The sequence below is a fragment of the Saccostrea cucullata genome, unplaced genomic scaffold (assembly GCF_032062105.1).
Source record: "Saccostrea cucullata isolate Sc308-1 unplaced genomic scaffold, CSIRO_AGI_Scuc_v1 ctg127, whole genome shotgun sequence".
Classification (NCBI taxonomy): Eukaryota; Metazoa; Mollusca; class Bivalvia; order Ostreida; family Ostreidae; genus Saccostrea; species Saccostrea cuccullata.
In genome coordinates this window covers 1102501-1127543 of record NW_026940370.1, presented here as the reverse complement: position 1 = coordinate 1127543, position 25043 = coordinate 1102501, and the positions used below count along the sequence as shown (strand labels likewise).

The window sequence follows — 25043 nt, the reverse complement described above, 5'->3', positions numbered from 1 at the left end:
AATTTTATGGGCTTTGCTTTTCAAATTAACTTTATAAAAAATTAAATAAGAAAAAAAATTAAACTCTTTTATGCACGATCTATCTAAAATTTTCACTGCATTCTCACAAGGTCATGGTCACAACATACCTGTATTCCTTTTTCTTCTTGGGATATGAGAAGTTAATCAAAAGAATGGCGGGTATTTGACACCTTTATACAGTTTTGGGGACAATGGATGATTCAAAGTTTGAAGTCGAAGATAACACAAAGTCATACGTTCCAAAAGAAGGTAAATTATACAGCAAGAATGAAGATTCTATGTTCGATACATTTGTTGCAGAAACATCATATTTGACGATTAGGCCCCAAACCATTAAATAAGGTTAGGCATAATTCATTTGTAAACTTGTATATTTAATTATAAACATTTTTTAAATGTCAGAATTATCTTGGATGTTTATTTAAAAGAATATCTTCTTCAGATGAAATCCATTTGACAAGTTGCACTGTTCTCCTTCATAAGTTGTTATATATGCAAACTTCTGTAAAGAAAATAGGATTAATACAACTGGGTATCATTATGGATGACAGATATTCATCTATTTGATCCTATTTACAGTCACTTAGTTTACACAAACAGACAGACCAACTCATGCACAAGAAGTCAAGTTGAATACAAAAACTCAAAAGTCAATACTAAGGTACACAAGTTTTGTGTTTTTCCCCCCATTTCTGTACATACAAGATGTGTTTGTGAAATACTGATGCCACCATATGGCAACATAACAAAGGTTAAACTTTTTCAAATGCAAATCAAATGTGTTCATACCCAAAGTAAGGCCTTCTAACAAGAAATACAATTGTGAAACGTGAAAGCCTTAGCAACAACTGTTCAAAAGTTATGACCAAAGTTAAAGTTTTTTAAAAAGAAGGTCAAGGTCAAAGGGTCAAAGTTGTTGGTATCCTAGGAAAGGTCATGTTACAAGGATTATGTATGTAATGTGTGAAAACCCTAACCCTTACCGATACAAAGTTATGGCCAAGATTAAGGGTTTTTTTAAATTTCAGTCAACCAAGGTCAAGGTCACAAGGTCAAAGTTGTTGAAGTCCAATGAAAGGTCTTGTCACACAGAATATATATGACAAGTATGAAAGTCCTAGCACCAACTGTTTAAAAGTTAAGGCCAAAGTAAAAGTGTGTTTTTTTTTTGTAAAAGTTTGGCAAACTCCAATGTCAAGAGGTCAAATTTGGTGGTACTTAAAGAAAGGTCTTGTTACAAGGAATACACCTGTGAAATATGAAAGCCATAGCCCTGCCCATTCTAAAGTTATGGGCGAGGTTAAAGTTTTTGCAGACAAACAGACAGCTAGACAGACAAGGCAAAAACTATATACGATTACCCCCAAAACTTCATTTATGGGAGCATAAAATCAAATACAAAAGTAAAGCAATCTTGTACACAATCTCTCTCTTTGCACATAAAAATTTTATAAAATTCACCCAGACATAAAAGGAAAGAAAACTCAAACAGAAAAAAAATTCTGAACTGACTGTTGAACACCCTCTTCGATAAGATTTACAAATAATTATTGACAAGGTGGCAAAAGCCAGTCTTTTTCTCAAAAAAAAACAGGAGGGACATCCTTATTTAGTAATTTAATGCAAGTTGACTTTTGGGGTTTGTGACTTCTTGTCAAAAAGTTGGTATACAATGACTTCACTGGACATTGTTAGAATCAAAACTTGGGACATAATGTAGACTCAGGTTTGTATCGAGAGCCTTTGTTGGACCACAGTATGCATCCAGTCATGAGTAGATTTTTATTTCAATATTTTTATAAAAGTTCAATTTTAACTTAATCTAATGTCATCTTCATTTTAGACACTATTTTTAGCATATCATACCTGGCATGTATAGCATAGGAGAAATTCACTTTATGATTATGTGTGTATCTGTTTAATTTCAAGCTTTCTTTTTTTTATTTTTTTTTTTTTTTTTGATATTGTAGAACCAGTGTGTCCAGTAGAGTGTGCTGTCTGTCTTCAACCATGTATTCATCCTGTCCAGCTACCCTGTAGACATATATTCTGCTTTCTGTGTGTCAAGGGTGCTGCTCATCGGAGCAAGAAATGTGCCCTCTGTCGCCAGGAAATTGAAGCAGAATTCTTTAATAACCCTAAACTGTTACGGTATGAAGATCTAGAAAAGACAACTAAGTTTGATAACCAGTACCAGTGGTTTTATCAGGGTGGGAATGGATGGTGGCAGTATGACGACAGAACCAGTCAGGAGTTGGAGTCTAAACATAAAAATGGAGAAAAAGTTTTTGAAATTCTGATTGCGGGATTTCTGTACATAATTGATTTTGACAGCATGGTGCAGGTGAGACGCAATGATAGATCAAGGAAGAGGAAGATTCGCCGGGATCTTGTTTCCATCCCAGGTGTTAAGGGAGTTGCAGGATTAAAGTATCCAAAGTCTGCCTCACCGTCAAACGGAAGGCCAGTGGGAGATGGGAACGAACAGTCTAGTCAAACCAGTAATCCAGCATCAAGAACTGCTAACACAAACAGACAAGTTCGCCAACCGGTAGCCTCCCATGGCCAGCCTTCAGTGCCCCACACCCCCAGTAACACCCCCCAGAATCCCAATACTCCTGTAGACAGTCCACCCAGTAGTGTTCAGTCCTCCCAACAAGATCTCATCAACCAGCTACAAAGTCTCGACCTACCCAGTGATGACTCGGATACAAACGAAGCCCCGATAACAAGACAAGTCCCTAGTGGAAGTAACGACAACAGTCCGGTGTCTTCCCGGACTCGTAGTTCTGTTAACGAAATAGTCCGTCCAGCAAACCCAGCTAGTAGTAGTCATAATAGGACAAGACAAACCATACAGTATGTGGATTCTGATTCCAGTGATAATGATGTTGTGTAAACATTTCAATTCAACTTTATTGGGAAAATAGTTTGATTTTCTACCAGGTAAATAAAAATTAAAATTTGGAGCTTTGGGCATAAAGCAGTATTGATTTTCATTATAAAATCTTGTTCCATTTCATATGTTGTGACAAATACATGGGCAGGGCATGCCTTATTGGTCTTGCCTATATCTTTGTATGTTTATTGTGTCTGTTGAGTGTAGATTTTAAAACTGACGGTATATGTTGAAACATTATAGTTAGGTAATTTTTACTAACCTATTCCCAATTTTGTATTATTTTACCTTCTGTATGACAAATATTTCAGTTGATTAAGCCAGTTACTGCAATTAAAGTTTTTACTGTCTTATCTAATTGGTACATTATCGATTCCATGATATCAAAATTATATCCTCCTCATTTGAATATAGAAATTCAAGTGCTAGAGTAAAAAAAAATTTCAACAACACATATACATGTATACACCCTCTTAATGTACTGACCATGTACTTTGTATATAAAATTAACTCTTCTTTAAAAGCTTGAATTATACTGCTGTTAGAAATGCATGTAGATTGTTGTCTTATGTTTATGTAGTACACATTTTATTATTTGTGTTTATATATTTAAAAGTTTATTTTCCTGTAGAATATTTTATTTATAAGAGAACTATGTAGATGGGGATAATTGCATTTAATGCATTATTTATGTAGAGGATATGTTTACAAGTACTTATTCACTGTGTGTGATACAAGTTTATGTGATTAAAAAAAGTGCTGTTTTGACTCCAGGTTGTTTCCTCTTGTCTTTCCGATCATGTTCTGTTTCAGTGTCCCAAACTTAATCAGATTCTGTTTTGGTAATACAGACCACTAAATAATTATCATATTCATATACAGTCAAACTTTGTTATCTTGAACTCGATGGGACCGAGAAAAAACTTCGAGATATCAGAGGATTCAAGATATTAAGTGTAAAATACTTTAAGAATAATTAAGTGTTTGGGACTTCAAAATCACTTCAAGAGGTCGAGACCACTAGATTTTCTGACGTCAGCATTAATTTGCATGTAAATTAGCTATCTGTTTACTTTATCTACTGCTGAATGAGCCGCAATGCATTGTGAGCTTCTACAAATACCCAGCTGTGTATAAAGGGCAACTTGAATTATCTCTTGGAACTTATTTTCAATTTTTTTTTGAGATTTGTGAAATAAATATTTAAAACAATGTATAATCTTTCATCTCTGTGCTCACATTTACAAAATTTGCTTTATGAAGCCTTATATCAACTTATAACACATCGGCCTAAACCATTGTTCAAAGAGACTTAGACCTGTGCTGTCGTGTCGATAAAACATTGAGTTTTTTTCATGTGATATACGTGTACATAGTTTTAGCAGGTAGTATATAGGTCCCTGGTTTTAGACAGCAGGAGAAGGTGTGCAATTATTATTTAACCCCTCAATATTATCAGGAAATGTTTTATGTACAGCAAACGTCAAAGCGTTTGTACGGTATTCGAAGCAACTATTAATCATCTAAAACAACTCCAATATTAAATGTGAGCATGGAGCAATGTCTCTGGAATATAATCTTCAATTTCAGTCTTATAAAGTGATAAAGAAGCTTTACAGTTTTTCCAGTGACGAGTTAAATAATATGCAGGTGCAGTAAACCGACGAAAACCATGTGTCGCCATTGAATCGTAAACACGTAGTAGAGTGTCATTCTTTGGGACTCATTCACTTGATTGGAGAATGGATGTGACGAAGACATCATCACATGTTGAAAATTGCCTTCCATATAAGGTAGTGATCTCGACCTGTTCAACATATCCACTGTATTAGACATATTGGTGTTTGAGATACCGAAGTTAAACTGTACTTAGTTATGTAAAATTTAGTCCTGTTTAAAATTTAGACAAATGATACAAAGGACACTTCTTATTGTCCCATTTACTTAGTTTTCACTATAAAATTGGTGAAAGGTTTTGTGATAACCATGCAGTTTCACATTTAAAACAAGAGGCCCATGGGACTTGCACATCTCCTGAGTATCATGTAACAACTTTCCCATAATGTAAGTTGGGTTCATGTTTTAAACCGAGTAAATTTAGGTGACCTAAAAGTTTTTAAAAGATGTCCATACTTTATGAGCAGCTTACTTCTACATGCATTAGAAGTAATTTAAAAAAATCATTATAAAAATTACCATAGGCTCTAGAGCGAAACACATGCAGCCCTTTAGATTGCTTATATCTTACTAAAAAAATTAGCAAGTTGGATTGAAGTGATTATAAGGCCTGTTGGCTCACAAGAGTCACACTGACCCCACTGTTTGTCAGAAAAGGATTTCCAAGTTTTTTGTCACTCATATGAAAAACTTTTAACCCATACTGTGGCATCGCTCCAGCCCCAAAGAGAAGTAATATTAAATATAAATCCACTCAACAAGGACATACATCTGGATGAGCAGTATGACTACTTTGACCTTCTGTTCTGCAATATTAATTTTTTATTGCCTTTGCCATTGTAAAGTTTTGATCCTCTTTTGTGGACCCACCCTCAAAAAATGCCTAAGGAAAATAAAACATTAATAAGATTCAAACATAATACATTTATTCAATAGTATAAATATTTGCAGTACATGTATAATCTACAATATGCTATAATCTTATATTATTTGAAGTATTCATGTACAAAACAACATTCAAACACACACACAATTTTGAAAATAACAACTTTCCATATGTGTTACAAAAGAAGACCTTCATGTCTTGAAGCATTTTTTTCAAGTGAAATATAAAATGTTGATTCAATAACAAAACAAAATGGGCTTATATTAATTACATTTCAATTCATATTTATTGGGAAAATAGTTTATTTAATAAGAATTAAAAGTTTAATTTTATTTCAAAGCAAATGTATCATTTGTGAAGTATCACTGGGAGTTATGATATAAAATTTCAATGCAAATTCAAGCTCAAAACTATTTACCGGTACAGTAAAACTCGGTTATAACGAAGTTGCTGGGACCTATGAAATTACTTCGCTATATCCGTTATATCCGTACAAGAAATGCATTAATTTTATATAGCTGTGGATCAAAGATAACTTCACTCTATCCGTGAATTCGCAATATCCGTGTTCGTACTAAACGAGTTTTACTGTATCTGGAAACCATTTTTTGCCATGCATAAATATTTGACTTTGATCTCTGACCTTTGACCTCAAATTAATGGTTGCCCGCATTACAAAGTGGTTAAAGCGTCTGCTCTAGAGTCAAAAAGTAAGGAGCTGATATAAAATTTAATTGTAAAAGACTTTAGTGTGATTTCTGATTTTGAAAGTGTACACTCAGAATGTTTCAATTTCTGTAATTGATTTTTTTTAAAATCAATAGGGGTTCTAGAGTTGATAATTTTCATTCAGAAAGGGTCAAAGGAAATTAAATTTATCATCTGAAAAACGTTTTTGCAATGTATGAAGTTCTGACTTTTGAAATTTTGACCTCAAAATGAATAGTGATAACAATTATGGTAAAATTGTAAAGGTTAATGATATGAACCAGCAGTGGAAGCACATTAATATCATTCCCTACCTGTACTAGTGTGATCAAACGTCAAAATACCATACAATTTATTCACCTTCATTTATTAACCAATTGATACCATCAGTTAATATGATGAACATGTACCGGTACATCACCAGAAAAAAATTTACTCTTCAAGAGTTCAAAAAACAACAAAAAAAGTAAAACTGTGTAGACCAAAAAAATGCAAGAAAGCACTTGGGTTTAATGTATGCAATGCCTAAAAACACATCACACAATGTTAAAAAAGTATAATGCAATACATGTACAAGTATACTCAAAATGTAAAGTTTTGTTATGAATTAAAAAAAAATCTTATGTAGCTTTACAAATTTAATATTTGATATGGCAACATAAGGACCTATGCCTGGGACCTGACTGACATCCATATACAACCCAGTAGTGTTCCAAACAGTGAAACTTTCCAATACATGGATCGTGTGACAGAATGTGAAAACATCAGGCATAGGCAACCATTATAAAAGATGGCTACCGGCAAAGTCTGGGCAAGAGTGATCTGTAGACGATTAGCCTGTCCTGGAAATCTGCCAGCTTTGTCTTTGTCCACAGAATAAAAATGGGAAAGCAATCTGATAAAAAAAAAGCATTTCTCATTGCATATATTTGCATTATCAAATATTTCCATAACAATTCAGTACACATATGCAACCATTACAGAATTCCTTTTATAGAGTACGTAAGATATGCTTTGGCTACGTATCAAATTACATGTGTAATTTTAGTTAATGACTTGGAAGTCTCATATAATTTTTTTTAAATTTATTTTAACCTCAATATCTCAAATCATTGGACATTCTGATTTTTTTTGGTCTAATCACATTCAAGATTACAAAATTTGACTGTAACAGACAAGCTGAGTTAAAAATTACTGTGATCCTGCTATAAAGTGATAAGATGATTCAGCAAATTACAATCACCTGTCTTTCTTCTGGTACTGATTATCTAACCAGGTCTGTAGTTTCTCTGTATCACTCGGGACGTCTGACACCTTAATTTTCTCTACGTTCAGGTGAATCTCAGGTGAGGTTTGCATTAGGAATTCTGAAAGTAACCAGCTGCAGGTAAATGGTTACTACATTACATATTTTAGCGGTATACTTCATTTTCTATTCATGAAACTTATTGTCATATAACCTCTTAAAAAGTAAAAATATGAGCTCAATACATATATATGACATTGTATCTAATATATAAACAACCATTTATAAAGAAGTCCCATGGATTTCATGAAATCAAAGAAATCATAAGCCATTTTTGATAGAATTTTGATTAAGAATATGGATATAAGGCCATTTATAAATACTCCCGCCTCGATTTTTTTTATTTCTGTTTTTCGTCGTCTTAATTCTGATCAGTATCGGTATTCATCTACCATTCTACTTTCGTTTTAAATCCCGCGAAAGTCGACATGATTTTGATAGCTGAAAAGATGGTAATTGCTGTAATAATTGCGTATATATTATAAACAAGGATCATTGGTTGAAAAAGATTGGTGATGATGTGAAGTAACAGATAATTGAACCTTTACTATTTTTGATTTATTGTATAAAATTAAGATTGACCAGGTCAATAAAAAATCTGCAAAATTGAAAAAATAAAAAATATAAAATAAAAGCCGCCCGCCCGCCTCGATTTTAAAAAAAATTCGGATGAGAATCTAGCAAATTATTTATTATGGCCTAAGGGTAACCATTTTACAATGCATTTATTTATTTTAAACATAGAAAACCCATGAAGAAACATAAGTAAGAGTTAATGCCCTTTGTATCATTTTATAAAATTGTATAAAATGATTAGGCTCAATAGTAATTTTTTTTTACTATACCATTTTTTTTTATTACTCTTTTGAAAAAATATTACATGTATTTCTCATGAATTAATTAATTCTTATGATAAAATCAATGAAATATTTGAAATATGAAATATAACTTAAAGTAAACTAAAGTCAATCTATACATACCTGGCATTCCAGGAGCTTCAACTCTTTGCCCAGAACTGTTCACTGTTTTACCGAAGGCAATAGTTACATCATAAATACATGTAACATGTTCTCTCATGTTTTCCAGACATACTTGCAAAGCTCCTAATTTGGGAGGTAGTACATGATCCATTGGGGTGATGCCTGCAAAAGGAAACTTGACTTCTAATTGCAATTAATAACTTTGTTCAAATGAGTTTAAAGTTCAACTTCCACAGCACACTAACTTTTGAGCCATCAACTCAATTCAAAGTTGGTAACTAAAAACCAGAAACAATAGTTTAAATTTGAAGCCAATGGACCTTTCGATATTATCAAAATTTCAAAATCAATAATATTTACCAGCAGTTTTTCTGCACTGTCAAATACGATATCTCTTTAACATGTCAATAAAAAAACTAATTTTGAAAACTGTTTGAAAGCTCTTTTCTCACCATTAGCATTGGTGAATATTAAAACGAACCTTTCTTTTCTGTTAATGTTCTTGCTTTCTGTAAAAGATCCTTATTAGTGGGATTGAATCTTGTTCCTTCTGGGAATATCACCATCCAAACCTACATAGCAATAAAAATATACATTATGAAATCAATTAAATAACAAGAGGCCCAAGGGCCTTGAATCGCTCTTCTGATAAATTGTACAATCTATCACTTCTATTAGAAGCCTCCAACTCTATTAGAATCATAAGACCCAAAATGCATCAACTTACAAAGTTTGATAATATTTAGCCAGTTAAGACTGAAGATACAATGTATTATAATATAATTATAAAATACCATAAGTAGGTCACAGTGACCTACCTTTTGATTGAAATTTTCTGAGGACTCAAGATACATTAATTGACAAAGACTGATGATTCTAATTACCGTAGATCACTAAATTTTCGCGACACCTTATTTTCGCGAGATAGTCATTGACTCTTGATCAGCAAGACAAAATTTTCACGAATGTAGTTATTGCTCTATATAATCTAAAGAAATGCTATTATACGCAAGAATATAATTTTCGCGAGCACACTGTTTCGCGTAATTATGTGAAAATAAAGTTCTTGCGAATAAAAAGTGATTTACAGTAAATAAGTATCTGAGATATTGAAAAGTAGGTCGCCATGACCTACTTTTTGGTCAGCATTCTCTGAAAACCCAAGATGCATCATCTGACAAAGTTTGATGATTCTAAGCCAATTAGTACCAGAGATAATTAAATATAGTCATCAAATGTCAAAAGTAGGTCACTGTGACCTACTTTTTGGTTGACATTATTCAAAAACCCAAGATGCATCAACTGACAAAGTTTGATGATTCTAAGCCAATAAGTACCTGAGATATTCAAAATTAGGTCACCGTGACCTCACAAGTGACATTGTGTCAATGTTTAATATTACCTTATTGTACAATTTGGTAAAGTTTCTTTATTTTGGCATTAAGAGTTTGATTAAATATAGCCATAAAATGTCACTGAAGTAGGTCACAGTGACCTACTTTTTATCAACGTATACTCGAAAACCCAAGGTGCCTAAACTGACAAAGTTTGATGTGTGTCTAAGCTTATACGTACCTGAGATACTTTAAATGCTAGGTCACTGTGACCTTTATATAACCCATGCTGTGTGAACTTGGGTGTGTTTTACCCAAGATGTGTGAACCGACAAAGTTTGATGATTTTAGGTCATCAATATTTTTAGATTTTAGAGATACTTAATTATAGTCACAAAATGTCAAAAGTAGGTCACCATGACCTACTTTTTGGTCGTTACTCTTAGGGGTGGGACGATACACAGATCTTGCGATACGATACGTATCTCGATATATTGGCATGATACGATACGTATCTCGATATTTTGATATATTATAAACTATTTTAAAAAATTAGTATTTTTTTTTTCATTTCTTGTCTTGTCATTAAATCAACATGATAAATTATAAAACTATTCAAAAGAATTAGTACTTTATTTCATTTTTTGCCTTGACATTTAAATCTACAAATTATTCTATATCAAATCATGTGTGCTTTGAAATTAATACTTGAAGTTCATCAATGTCATTCACTAAAATTTTACAAAAAGAAACATACATGTACATATTATTATTACCAAATTACTTTTAAGAAGTTGTTTACAAATAGTTGTGTAGTTCAGCAGAGAACACTGACTAAAATTTATTTAAAAACATCACATTTACATTTTTATTAATTGCTGAAAGTCTGTAGCAAAGCTGAGATTACAAAAAAAATACGAGATGGACTAACAAATAATAATGTCAAATGCTCTGGAAACGATGCTTTCTGTGTAAAGCACGCATTACATACGGAACTTTTCTTGTCCAATCTTCCGAGGCTGTTTCAAAGTGAAAACATTTTACCCATAAACAACGACTTATTAGTTCTAAAGTGTGTTTTCAATAATCAAAATCATCTCTTCGCTTCGTACAAGCCGCCATTTTCCAAGGACATGTACTTTCATTTTCAATTTTTGGATAGGTCGTTCGTGTATCGTTTCGTACCGATATTTGAATGCTTGTATCTTAAACCGTATCTTAGAGAAAAATATCGATATGTATCGGTGTATCGGTATATCGTCCCACCCCTAGTCACTCTCCGAAAACCCAAGATGCATCAACTCACAAAGTTTGATGATTCTAAGCCAATAAGTACAGGAGATACTTAAATAAAGCCATAAAATGTCAAAAGTAGGTCGCCCTGACCTACTTTTAGGTCGTCACTCTCCGAAAACCAAATATGCATGGACTCACAAAATTTGATGATTCTAAGCCAATAAATACCTAAGATACTTAAATATAGTCATAAAATGTCGAAAGTAGGTCATCATGACCTACATTTTGGTCGACATTTTTCAAAGACCCAAGATGCATCTACTGACCAAGTTTGATGATCGTAGGTCTGAAGGTAATCAAAATATGCGTTTTAAACAATTTGAAAACAAATGTCGGCAAAATTCAAAAAGTAGGTCACAGTGATCTACTTTTTCATAAATATGTTTTAAGGTCCCAAGATGCATCAAAGTACAAGATTTGATGATTCTAAACCTCCCAGTGTCTGAAATAATGGGATTTAATGTTTTTAAAAGGATAAGTCATAAAGTTCAAAAAGTAGGTCACGGTGACCTACTTTTAAGTTGACATTGTTTGAGGACCCAAGATGCATCAACTGAAAAAGTTTGATGATCATAGGCCTTGAAGTGTCCAAAATATGCCTTCAAATCAATATGAAAACAAATCCCCGCAAAATTTAAAAAGTAGGTCACCGTGACCTACTTTTGAGTTAACATGATGTGAAGTCGTAAGATGCATCAACTTACAAGAATTGATGATCCTAGTCCTTATAGTAAGCAAAATATACACGTTTTTATTAATTGTAAATTTAAGTCAACTTTGAAGTGACCTTGAGACCACGCCCTTTGACCCAGGGTAATTCCCCGTGCAAATTTTAATCTTCGACATATCCTGATCCTTGTATGTAAGTTTGGTGAAAATCTGCCTTGTGGTTATGGAGAAGAAGATTTTTTAGCAACCAGTACTTTTGGTTTTGTTTTCCTGATTATCTCCCCTTGTTTAAGGGTCCCAGCCCTTATTTTAGTATAAATAATAGCCCTTGGGCCAAGGATACCCTGTGACAAATTTGGTACTGATTGGCCAAGGGGTTCTTGAGTTATGGCCCATATTCTAAAAAGTTTACGCACACCGCACAAATGGCCATAGCATTAGCCATTAGCTCTTTGAGCCTTTGGCTCAGAAGAGCTAAAAAGTACATGTATTTTCCATTTTTCATTCAGAAAAGAGAAATGAGTCAAGTAAATCAAATTAAGTGTGTAGATATATGGAACATGGTACATGGATGCACATACATGCATGAGTAATGAGAAAAATTGAAAGTGTTTAAATTGTCATATTCTTAAGGAAATGCTTTGAACCTTAGTGCAGAAATATTGGTATTCAACAAAATGACATAGCTGAATTAGCAGGAATGAATATGCATCCAGAAAAACGTACAAAGCTTTCAAATTATCTTTGGTGAATCTAACTGATTCAACAAACAGATAAGATATTAGAGCATCTAACTGGTATATAGTAAACTTACTGGTTCATTTCTTTTTGCAAGTCTCCTCACTTGTTTTTCCATACATTCTTTACTAAAATTTCCCCTTCTAACATATATGCAATCATGCTGAAAGAAAACAGAAAGGTATTTTTTTTTTCAAATGGACAAAACAAAATACATGTACTGCATCAATATACATGACTGTAACAAATAACTCCCAGTGTTTCTCTACTGTAAGATATAAGCAGCAGAGGGTTACACATTTTTCTGAAACTGACCTTGAACTTACTATACTGATCTTGCTCCTAGATCATGCAACTTTCAGGTCAAAAGTACCTGGTAATCTTTTTTGTGAGGCAAAGGCTTCCGATGTTTCTCCAAGATAATGATCATTTAACAAACATGAACTTAACACTTTTATATTATTGACCTTGAACTTAAAGGACCTTATGTCAAGGTCTTAATACCACCTAAGCTCATAAGCAATCTGTATACCAAATAAGATATGAATTTAAACATTTCTCTCATAAAAGAAAGACCAGGACAGGGATTCTACACCTTTCTTCAAGTGACCTTGACTTTCCTAAATGACTATCATCTAATATCATAACAAAGCTGGGTCATTAGTAATTTTTTTGTGTGAAATTTATATTTCAAGTTTTCTCCACAGGAAAGTTAAAGACCCAAAATGAATTTTGCCTGTTTCATTGAACATGATCAAGAAATACAGTCTGTTCACAAGAAATCTTTGTGTAAAGTATCAACTTACAATACTTCTCGTAAAATGAAATATAATCCCAGAAAAAAAACTCTTTTTCTTCCAGTGTCCTTGATTTTGCCTAGTAATGGGACATTTTCAGGTCATAATCAATGTTTAAATATGAGCTCCTAAAGTTTTTACACGTATGTTAAAAGAGTGGTCTGGATATGAATGATGCATTTTTCTGAGAGTGACCTTTCAGTGAAGGTCAGTGCATACACTTAGCTAATAAATAATCTTTGTGTGAAACATGAATTTTCCACTGCATTTCCATTAGAAAAGTAATGGACAGGTCACAATGTTACATCTTTCGGTCAATGACCTTGGTTAGACAGACAGAATGATTCTTGCAAACCCAAAATTTGTTTGTAAGGAGGTGGGGGCATAAGTACCTGAATTAAATCTAGAGAATAACTGACAAGAAGGAAAAACCTTCTCATAATTAAAGAATACATGAATATCAACAATCGATACATTGGAAAACTTACCTGTTTGAAGTAAAAACCATAGAGTGGGAAATATTTTAACCCATCTTTTATAACATATCTAACATGTCCCAGTGACCCATGTTGTAATGCAACTATATTGGCAACTATCCAATCCACTGTGGGAAATACAAAAAACCAAAAGTATTATCAAATGACTCAAAATGCAAACTTTAATTAATTTAGATCTCTTATAATTATAAAATTCTTCAATAGATATGCAACTTACTTGTTGACTGGTGATTGCAGATAAAGATTGCATTTTCTTTTTGATCAGCAATAGTTTCTGTATCACCATATGTGTATATCTGTTGGTAAAAAGTAAAACAAAATTAAAATGATGGAAATTAGGATTTTAAATACATTATAATGGTAACTTGATCTGAAGAGCATATCACACATAATCTGATAATGATAAAATTAAATTGAAAAAAATTGTCCTGGAAAGACATAATTTATATAGATAGAATGTTATTCGGAATGTTTATTTAATACGGTATTCAACAATCAACAAAAATAAACACAAAATCTAGAACCCTGGGTCAGAGTCTTTGGAATGCATTTGTGCAAGATTAAGTAGATCTTCAATATATTTAAATTATATCAATATCAAGCTCGCTGTACTTACTTTTAATTAAATAAAGAAAAAAAATGTCATACAAAATTTGCAGTCTATATAAATATTACCTCTGCGCCAGTGTAACAGTGCATGAAAAACAGAACATATCTTTGGTAGGTCGCATAGAGAAGGTCATCTAGGGCTCTGTACACGCACCTGGGCAGGGGAAGAGTAAGTAATCGAGCAGCTGTCCATACTGTAATGTGTATAGGGGCAGCGCTCAGCAAGGCAGTTGCAGGAAATACCCAACGTAAAGACTGTGCATGGACTAAAATCGACAGCATTTTTCATAACTTTACGATAGATTTGTTTACAAACGGGTAAACATGTGCTACTTCCGGTTATCCATTAAACATGAAATCATACAACTAATGTTTCGAGTTTTGTAAGTAATGAGTAAATACAAATACAAATACTTTATTGGCACAAACACAATTACAATAATTGGCAAAGGCCCACTGAACATCATTAAATGTTTACGTATTTTTCAAAAATTGTCAAGTAATTGACTTCTAAGTTCAAAACAGTCTCTGATAAATTTAACAGTAACTTTCAAGACTTTTTGTATGTTACTGTTTACATATAATTGTAACATATATTTCTCATTGCTAAAATTATTATTTTTCTTTGTTATGTTATAAATATTACTAAAGAATGTGTTTCTTAGCTTAGAGTAAGAATTACATTGAAAAAGAAAATGTATTTCATCCTCAATCACACCAGTATTACACACATTACAATATCTTTCATTTCTTGATGTGGAAATATATCTACCACTTTCTATTGCAAGTTTATGTGCGCTTAGTCTAATTCTACTAAGAGAGGATCTCTCAGATCTTTTTTTGAGTAAATCAACATAAGGACTTCTTTTTCCTGAGTATACTTTCTTGAAGAAATCAAGTTTTTCTGAACCAAAGATTTTTGACGTTTGCTCCTGAGTGCACTGATCAATGATTCTTTGTTTAATGTTTGGTAAAAGGTGTTGGATGGAACCTGTATATTTTGTAATGTTTGAGAATCCAAGATTATCTAGAATAGAAAATAATTTCTTAGTCCAAGAATTACAGTTACTTGTGGATTGGTAAAGTTTAAAGGCCAAAGAATCAGAAGTTTTCAGGTGATTCCAATATTTGATACTAGAGAGGGAAATTTTGGACCAAAGTGGTAGTCTTTTAAGTTCTGCTAAACAACCAGCATTGGATGTTTTGCAGTGCACTCCAAGGATGTCTTTAATAAATTTTAAGTGAAAATTTTCAATATTTGAAATATCTTTGGATGAGAGATCCACTCCCCATATTTCACTACAATAGAGAAGAACTGGAAATACAATAGCATCAAAGAGTTTTTCTAAAAGTTTACATGGGTTATCAAATCAAATAATTCTTTTCATTTTAAAACATGCTTTTCTAGCCTTTTCAATAAGCACAGCTGTTGCTAAATTAAACTTCCTATTACATTTCATCATAATACCTAAATAATAGTATCTTGGTACAATTTGTATTGCATTACCATTAAAACTAAATTCATTTCCTTGAGGCTTGCCATTTGAGTTAAATATCATAACTTTAGTTTCATCTACATTAACTTGAAGTTTCCAGTTTGAGCAATAGTTACTGAGAATATCAAGACTGGTTTGTAAACCGCTTTTGCTTTCTGAGAATATTACAATATCATCAGCATATAACAGGCAATTTACATGAATATTGTTTACTTGCACAGGATCACATTTTCCATTTTTTAAGTCATGGACAATACTATCAATAAATAAAAATCTTTTTTTTTTAATCAGTTGATAAATTTAAGTTTTATTTATACTTAGAAAATTTTGAAACACCTCTCAGCCAAAATATTCTTTTCACAATATGTTAATCTTCTTGGTGGATTCTCAATTCTCTCTCTCCCTCTCTCTCTAAGTTGGTAACGTCACAGTACTATTCTATGACGCCATAGATAAGTGATGTCATAAACGCGTGAGGTCACAAATAAGGATTTAATTGTAAAGGCTAAACATGGCGAGAAAAACACCAATGAAGAAAAATAAGAAGAAAGCAAAGCCTGAAATGATTAAGGCGCAAAAATCCGAGGATGTCCCTGCACTTGGTCTCCTTCGAAAACTGACTCACTCAGCTAAAAGCAAAATGGTAGGTTGAATTGAATTTGTATGTACACAAAACTTTCACTTTTTTCATTCATTCTATTTTTCTTTCTTTCGTTTTTATTAATTCGATTTTTCATTGTTAAAAATTCAAGGAATGAATATCTCGCAATCAGTGATTTCAGACAAAAAAAAAATCAATTAAAGTTTCTATTAAGTTAAAGAAATTGTTGGTGTAAAGTTATAGTAATGTTTCATATTGTCATCTATAGTCTGATAATTCGTAATATTTTATAGAATTTTGAAGAGCAAGAATCATCGGGTGGTGTTGGAAATCACGAAGAAAGTCGGCGATTTAGCGCTCAAACACAACCTTCCAGTATTTCTTGTGATAATGGAGGTACGGTTGTACAACAAACATAAATAGCAATGTTATTATAATTTTTAATTTTTTTTTTTTTATGTTTTGGGTTTTACATTTTAATTTTAATACAACAACTGTGACGAAAATGAAATTATTGTAAACTTAATTTATATATCCTACAATTCAAATTCTTAATTCTGGTAAATCTTTTGTCATCGGGACTTAGTTTTTACCATTTTTCTAAAATCTCAAAGATTGCGGAGTTTCATTGTGCATGAATTACTATTTAGTTAAATGATATACAGATATGTGTTTCATATACGTGTACTAGTAATTAACATATTCATATACAAGTAATGTGTATTAAGTAACATTATAAATATTCTGTTCTCTATAGACTTACCGGAATGGTTTGTGGACCTAACCGAAGACAACGTGTCAGCTTTCAAAGATGTGAGTAGTAAACATTGTGATTTATTTTTGGAGACGTTATTCAAATTTTTAAAGATCCCAAAATTAAGTTCGCTAATCGTATCTTCTTCCCAGTATGGGCGGATCCAAGAATTTTCTTAAAAGAGAGGAGGTAGGAGATGGTCATCCTAACCCATAAAAATTTTCAACCCCCCCCCTAAAAAAATAAATATAAACAGATAAAAAAGAACAAAACAAAAAAACTCTATTGGGTGAAAATGATTAGCGTTAAATGAATGAACTTTTTTTTTTCTTTTCTGTAACACATGACACAATAATCATGATAAATTTGTGTTTCGGGATGCGTTTCGTGGTCATGGGGGAGAGGATGTTACTTTATTATATAAATCCAAAATCGGATAAAAATAGAAAAGCTGGTGGGGTGTTACTGTACATATTAGAAAAAAAATGAAATATTAAATATTGAATATGTTAATTCATTATGGTTTACAATAAAATTTTTCAGCGGTAGATTACGACCCACTTTGCATTATATCAGAGACATTATTTATGTCTCTGAATATATCTTCCAATTATTTAAACCGAAAAAAAGTAAATCAAGTACATGTATGCAATTGAATCAATTTTGCTTTTCTCCATGAAAATTTTGAGAATAGCATGGCAATTGTTACAATACATGATGATCCTACGCATTTTGAGGAAAAAGATTAAAGAATAATTTTCAAAGGCACTTTTATGAATGAAAGAAAACAAATTGAAACATGGAAGATAGACATTTTTTTTCGACAATTCCAACAGATATAAAACTAATACGAAGGAAATAAAATTTTTCACTCGTTAAGATTTATTCTAAATAGTAAGAGAAATGAAACAAATACTATAGTAGTTTCTTTTGAGTAAATTTCCGGATTTATTTCTTTTGCTCGTCTTTGTTTGCTGTACACGATTATCTACATACATCAAGTTACAACATATTATACCGTAGCAAATCAGGAAATTTTAAATGGCATTTTCAGTAATTAATTAAGTTTGCAAACCGGAAAACATTGACAACCAATATTGTTTGTAACAATTATTTTGTTACAATACTCAGAAAAAAAAAAATTGAACCTACACTTACCAGGAAATAAAAACTCCAGGAATAGGATGCAAGTAAAAATAAAGAGGGTACGAAAGATCGTACTTTTGATGGTTAAAAATGTAACATTTTATTTATTAGGGAGAAACTTTCGAAGGTACATTGTACCTAACAACATTAGGCACCTGTAATACTTTTTTGTTTGTTTTAACATCTCTTGGAGAATTTTTCACCCATATTGAGATGCCACCACTTTACGTTGGGAGGCTGAAAATTCAAACCTGCGCTCGGTGCTTAGTATTATAAGCAGTGCGGGATTTTTTTTTTTTTTGGCAAGCTCCTACTGCGGAAGATCGTTTTATAAGGTTTCATCCGAAGGATCAGTCTTAATGTCCCACAGTACGATTCGGACCCACGATCTTTATTCGTTCTAATCCCTGTGCCATGCAGGCGACACATTGAAAGTAATAAATAGCCAAATACACGCAGTTAAAACGACTAAAAGCAGAAGGCACATGGGCTACAGCGATCACCTGAGACATATGCATTGCTTACACAGACATTTAACCTAGTTTTTTAATTAGCTCTAAATTAAGATAAGGAAATGATTCAGGGAATATAGTTTATATTTTCAAAAGATAATTGCATAATCGCCTCATAAAAAATACAAAATTTTACACATCAATACATTGATATATCTCTACATTTTTTGACTACTTGTGTTTGTCTCCTATATACATGTATATTATGGAAAGCGAGGTATTTTCTCATACTTCAGAATATTTTTCAGATCACATAACATGATAAAACTATGATGTTACTTCAAAGCTTCTGGAAAACACGCCATAACAGCTTTTCTGTATGATAGAAAATTCTCTTAAAACTTGTTACTTTACTGACTACTTTACCACATTTTATTGTAATTAGAATTTAAGTGTCAAAAGAAAACTGCATATTGTTTAGGAGTAATTGTTTGTCAATATTTCATCAGGATTATATAGGGTAGGTACTGAGTAATTAAAATAATCTTTTTTTTAATTACTAATACCGAAGAAGAAAATGAAAAAAAAATAGGAATTTTGGTAATCAAGTGACATTAGGGTTAGTAACATTCATATTGGATCAAAAGTGTCCCTGTGTATATATATAATTGTGCAGATTGTGCCTAACTCCTCTTTTCGATACTCTTTCCTCTATTCCAAAATTTCGCCATTAGCTGTTCGACATGTTGGATGCCGCCAACACCGGTACACTGAACGCTGACAGCCTCTACGAGGGGCTGAAGCGAGTGGACAGCGACATCACGAGGGAGGAAGTGGAAACGGTCCTAAAGAAACTGGACAAGGATGGAAACGGAGAAATTGATTTTGATGAATTCCTATTCCATATGACCCAAGGGGATCTTCTAGAGGGACTTGGGGGAGAGGGTACGTTTTATTGATGAAATCTTGCAAAATGAAAAAGATGCAACCTTATGTTCAACAAAAACCAAGCAAATTATTCCAAACGAGCATTCAATTTTATGAAATAAAAAAAAATTATATCTCAACGTTGATATGATGTACTATATCTGGTTCAAACATTCCTATTCTAGTTCCTTGTACAATCATATAGAATGCATTGAACAATTTCCTATTAGAATGAAGATTAATAAATATTCAAAGGTATTTTGAATTCGTAGACGCAGACAAGAGGAAGAAAGGGATATTCTCCCGTCGTCAGAGGTTGTTCTACACGGCCATCACACAGTTCTCTCTAAAGCGGAGTCTTGGTGAGGACTTCCGGTACATCACCAAACGTCAACCGCATGTCCTCAGCCACTACACTGCAGGCTTACGTCTGGTTGGTCTCACTGATCGTCAACTTGCGCTCCAAATGAAAGAAATGCAAGAAAACGCGCGAAACACGGATTCGCCGTACGCCAAACCTCTGCAGTTCGTTTCTCCAACAACAGGCAGGAAAATGAAAGCCATGCACCGACCGGGACAGGTAACGAGAATATCTATTTGATGATAGTTAAAACTACGACTTGATAGAAAACACCAGAAGAATGTTACAGTTTTTCTTCTTATAATAAAGTTCTCTGAAAAGTTATCTTTGAAAAAATATTATATAGAAAAAATGTTACTAGTTCTTACACCCCTGGTATATGAAAAAGTAAAAAAAAAAACTAACTTAATTATTTTTAAAAACCATATTTACAGTTCGGCAATAAAGAATTCAGCAGTAAATACAAGCTAAAAACAGACCTGGTCAACGTCACAACTCCCAAAAGATCAACATCAGAACAACCCGAAGTCAGAGAAGAACCGAAAACGGATTCTCCAACAACGGTAAAAAAGCTTTAAAAATGTTTAAATTACAACGTAAAAACATGTTTCTGATCTTGAAGAAAATGTTTTTTGTAATATGTAGAAATGACAGCTGTGTGTATACAGAGCTATCGATAATTTTGCAGGAATTCACCAACAGGAGGTTTCCCGGCGGCTTGGGCAGGGAGAGTATAGTGACCAAACTTCCCGGCGGGGATCTCATCAATAAGATAAAGAGACAAATCAGTAAGGGGAAAAACGATAAATGCTTTCTCTTATTCAGCTGCATCATTAAATCCATTTCTGTATATATTCACCGCATTTCTGAAGTGTTAGAAGAATTATGCATATATTTTACCGTTTCCGATATTATTTCTACTGTTGCCATTGAAGCAGTGGTTCAATGTTATTTTTTTTAATTGCAGTGAACAAAAAATTCAACATGTCCCTTGGTATCAAATCTACCCCTTTTGAAAACATCAAAGAAGAAAAACCAAAAGGTTAGCAGCTAAACAGGAAGCCATCATTTGATCATATTTAACTTATTGTAACAAATTCAGTATTAAAATTGATTTTGCAGAACGAATTTCCCATGTAACATTTTATTAAAATATTAATATAATATGCAATATATTAGTTTATCTCAATCAGTATACATGTATTATGTACAAAACGTCAGTATTTAATTTTGCCTTAAATTTTTGTAGATGCGAAAACCAAATGGAAGAAACATTGCGGATGGACAATACCAAAGATAGAACAAGTCTTTGTGCCACTTCCAGTTCTGAAAATTAAGTATCCCAGGCAGCATCGCCCCACCATTGACGATTTGCCTAACATCAGAGAGCAAGTGAGTATAATATAGCATCTCGCTCTTGCCAATTATTTGATGACAATTGAACATTTATTGTTAATTTTTTTGCTTTAAGGCCAGAAAAGCAATGGATGAGTTCTATCACAATATGCAAAAGGCGTGTGTCGTTCATTCCCTTGAACACTGGGAAAAACTTTACGCAGACACTATTCGCCCGAAAAAGTTGCTGGAAAATTTCCGCATTGTGTACCGTGCGTATTCCCCACACAAAGAAGAGGAGGCCTTCGTCGTTTGCCCCTGGATGCCAGGTCCCCGTCTCTACACCAGGCGCAGAATCAACCCCCTGAATCACCAGACGGTCCGCCCTCAGAAGGCACGGTGTTGCTCGAACCTTGTCATTGATCCTCCAAAAACGGACAGCGATATGCGATGTGCTTCCAGTTTGAACTAGGGTGCTCGGAGTTTAAATTTTTTTTTAAATCTCAATAAATGCTCATAAAATAGTTGTTAAATTTTCTCCATTTCATTGACTTGTATTTGTTTAGAGTGATGATTTCGAAAAGCAATAAAAAAATTGCACATTTTATGTTTGCTTGTTTTTATAATACGAAGAAAGTTTTTTTTTCTCTCCAAATAATCATAACCCTAGGTATTTCATCAGATCCTTTAGGGTTATTATGCCTTGAGTCTTACAATAAATGATTTTGTTCTGTCTATTGTATCTGTCAACAGAGAATTGTAAATCGTATGTCCATGATCTATAGTGTTCGCATCAAAACCTGACCACGTTTCTGGGCATACGAGTTTAACAACCACATTTTGGAATTTTTTATATGAGACCTGATGATAAACTTTCAGTTTTGATTCATTTGTCCATTACGACCAGTTGTCGTTTCACTGTACAAAAAAGGACCTTTAAAATGTTGGATTAGTTTCACTACATAAAAATATTTCCAGTCATGTGATGCCGACCAAAGCGGAAGTTTTATTATTACCGAGTCTTAAAAAAATAATATCATCGCATGTTTATCTTCATGACGGATTCCTGTTGGTTATGAATGGTCATAACGTTTAGTCATTTCTAAAATTTACAAATTATGGCATTCTCTCTAAGAATTGCACTTCTTTTGTTGGATAACCCTTTAAATATTGCAAGTGTATTTAAATTGCTGTGATACACGACACTCGACTAAATTCACCGAACCTTATCAACCGTCATCCTTGAGGCTTTTGACGAAGTTTATATCTGTGTCAATCTAAAGTTTACAAAAGTCATAGCCATGATATCTGTAGTTTCATGAGCATGGATTTGTAATATGGTCGAAAGGGATATTACAATTTCGATTAAGTACCATTCCTACTTGGCTGAAAATATCCAGCTTCCATATTTTGCCAGGGCGTTGCTGGACAGCCACGTGATTCATCTTAAAGACTATGAGAAATTATTATCGAGAAACTCCAGAGAAGAGTGCTCCAGGCTGCTGTTAAAACTATACAGAAAATGCAGTTCGGGGTTGATCATTCAGTGTTTAGAAGATTCGGGACACGAGGATCTTTGCAGGGAACTGGAAAGTGGCACCCAGCCTGTTCAGAAGGCAAAGATGTACGCGATACCACCTGCTTGCGGCCTGAATCTGGAGAGTCAAAAACTTATTGAAAACTTTTCGGATAAAGTGAAGATGAAGATTCATAATGCAGAAGCAAGGGATTGCATGACGAAATTTGAGGCGTGGAGCAGGACCTTACTTAACGCAATCAAGCGTGGAAGTTTGGACCCCATAGAAGAAAGAAAGTATGCCGACTGTTGCTTTGTGTTGCTTGATGCGTTGGTTGTGTTGTATAGGACTCACAGTGAGAACCGCAAGTCTCTGTTTGGAAAAGAGGAATTCAAGAGTATGGAGTATCTCATTCCTAAAACAGGTCATCCAACACTGACAAGAATTCGCTATCAGAGCCGTTTTGGAGTGTCTTTGTTTCAAGGGGACAAAATTGAGAAAGGATTGCAATATCTATCTCTTGCATTAGGCGATGCCACATTGTACATGTCTGGTAAGGATATTGGAAATATTATATTTGCTCTTGTCAATATCAAACTTGAATTGTATGCTCGAAATTCGAATACTAATTTGAAAAAGGAAATACTTGATTATATTGAGTCTGGAATTCAATATTTCGTTAATGAAAATGAGGATGCTCGAAATAATTGGCGCTGTATTTACCTGGACAAAAAGACGTGTTGTCTTCTGGGATTAAACAGCGACGGAGAAACTATTGAGGGGGCTGTGGTTGATGATCAGGACTTGGAAAATGCCAGTTTATGTTTGTTAGAAACAGAACAATATGATTCAGTGATAGATATACGCAGGCGAATGCATTTTTATAGAGCAAAAGCTAAGTATTATAACTATAGAGGAAAGCATGAAGTTTCCGAGGGTTATTTGAAGGAAGCTCTCGAATTGGCGAAGAAGGGAGGATTCCACCACGATGAGAAGATATTGCTGCAACAGTGTCCATCAACAGAGAAACCGTCAGAAAAACAAGCCATAGAACATAACGATAATGACGGATTGTCAGGTTCCGACATTGATAATAACAGGAACTTTGTGATTGAAAGTAAGGATTTGGACCAAAGAGCTTTACAAAATATAGCCAAGGCTTTACACCTGGAGACGTTTGGAATCGTGTCCAATAAGGAACCCACAGAAAACTGACTAAGGGACAAAGACCTAACATTGAACATTGCACAGTGTCAAGTTTTTATTGTGCATTATACTGAATAATTATTCCGATTCATTTAATATGGTCCATACCCAAGTTGTACCTGTCCATTCTTGAGATTAAAAAATAAATTGGTAGTGTCCCACGTGTCTAAAAGATGATAAGTTGGGTGATGCAGTTTATAACGCACATTATTTTTTCAAAATATATTTATTTCACTTGTGATTTTTTATCAATTGTGTCCTCGTTTGCTAATTAATGCGTTTTTTATTATTTCCTTCAGCTACAAATGCTGGCTGTACCATTCGTCCATTGGAATTGCATTTTTTTAGGCTAATGATTTTACGTGTGCTATGAATTATATTATTTCCCTGAATTTAAGTAGGTCAAAATAAGTAAATAATGGTAGGTAAATAAACTAAAATGAATTTATCAAACTTGATAAAAAGTTTGTTCAGGAAAGTTTATTTTTAAGTGCTAAGTGCAATATGGATTTCTTAAGCCCTAACCGGCGTGTAGACTGCAGCAAATGCAAAGCTTAAAATCAATTTTCAAGTTAAAGTTTTCACTTGGCCTAAAAAAGCACTTGACAGTTTACGAGCAAGAAATGAGAGGTACATTTATTACAAAAAGCGTGAATGAATATTTTATGCCCTCAGATTCAGGAAGTTTAAAGCAGTTACAAGCATTTCCTCAATAAACCACTCTGTAAAAATTCTCTTTTGTTTATAAACATTATGGAAATAATATTCCAGTCTACAGTACTAACAATCAGCTTAATGAAATGCAACAATTCAAATCTATCTTTAAAATAT

The 25043-nt window shown here is 33.2% G+C and overlaps 3 protein-coding genes and 1 pseudogene across 3 annotated transcripts; 2 read left to right on the top strand and 2 right to left on the bottom strand.

Moving 5' to 3' along the window:
* The first annotated feature begins 113 nt into the window (after nt 1-113).
* LOC134255190 (E3 ubiquitin-protein ligase RNF146-like) lies at nt 114-3690 on the top strand. Its single transcript, XM_062737693.1, has 2 exons — nt 114-270; nt 1992-3690. The coding sequence occupies exons 1-2, from the start codon at nt 213-215 to the stop codon at nt 2918-2920; spliced, it is 987 nt and encodes a 328-aa protein (XP_062593677.1). The 5' UTR covers nt 114-212; the 3' UTR covers nt 2921-3690.
* Nucleotides 3691-6793: 3103 nt separating this feature from the next.
* LOC134255278 (1-acyl-sn-glycerol-3-phosphate acyltransferase epsilon-like) lies at nt 6794-14752 on the bottom strand. The gene is made up of 8 exons (XM_062737790.1): nt 14484-14752; nt 14026-14104; nt 13800-13915; nt 12591-12677; nt 8959-9049; nt 8478-8639; nt 7435-7558; nt 6794-7086 (listed from the first exon to the last, which is right to left on the bottom strand). The coding sequence occupies exons 1-8, from the start codon at nt 14697-14699 to the stop codon at nt 6858-6860; spliced, it is 1104 nt and encodes a 367-aa protein (XP_062593774.1). The 5' UTR covers nt 14700-14752; the 3' UTR covers nt 6794-6857.
* Nucleotides 14753-14902: 150 nt separating this feature from the next.
* On the bottom strand, nt 14903-15976 carry LOC134255276 (uncharacterized; annotated as a pseudogene).
* Nucleotides 15977-16361: 385 nt separating this feature from the next.
* Nucleotides 16362-22052, top strand: LOC134255187 (uncharacterized). Its single transcript, XM_062737691.1, has 10 exons — nt 16362-16556; nt 16808-16910; nt 17272-17327; nt 19601-19811; nt 20066-20373; nt 20589-20717; nt 20843-20942; nt 21122-21196; nt 21404-21546; nt 21626-22052. The coding sequence occupies exons 1-10, from the start codon at nt 16425-16427 to the stop codon at nt 21959-21961; spliced, it is 1593 nt and encodes a 530-aa protein (XP_062593675.1). The 5' UTR covers nt 16362-16424; the 3' UTR covers nt 21962-22052.
* Nucleotides 22053-25043: the final 2991 nt, after the last annotated feature.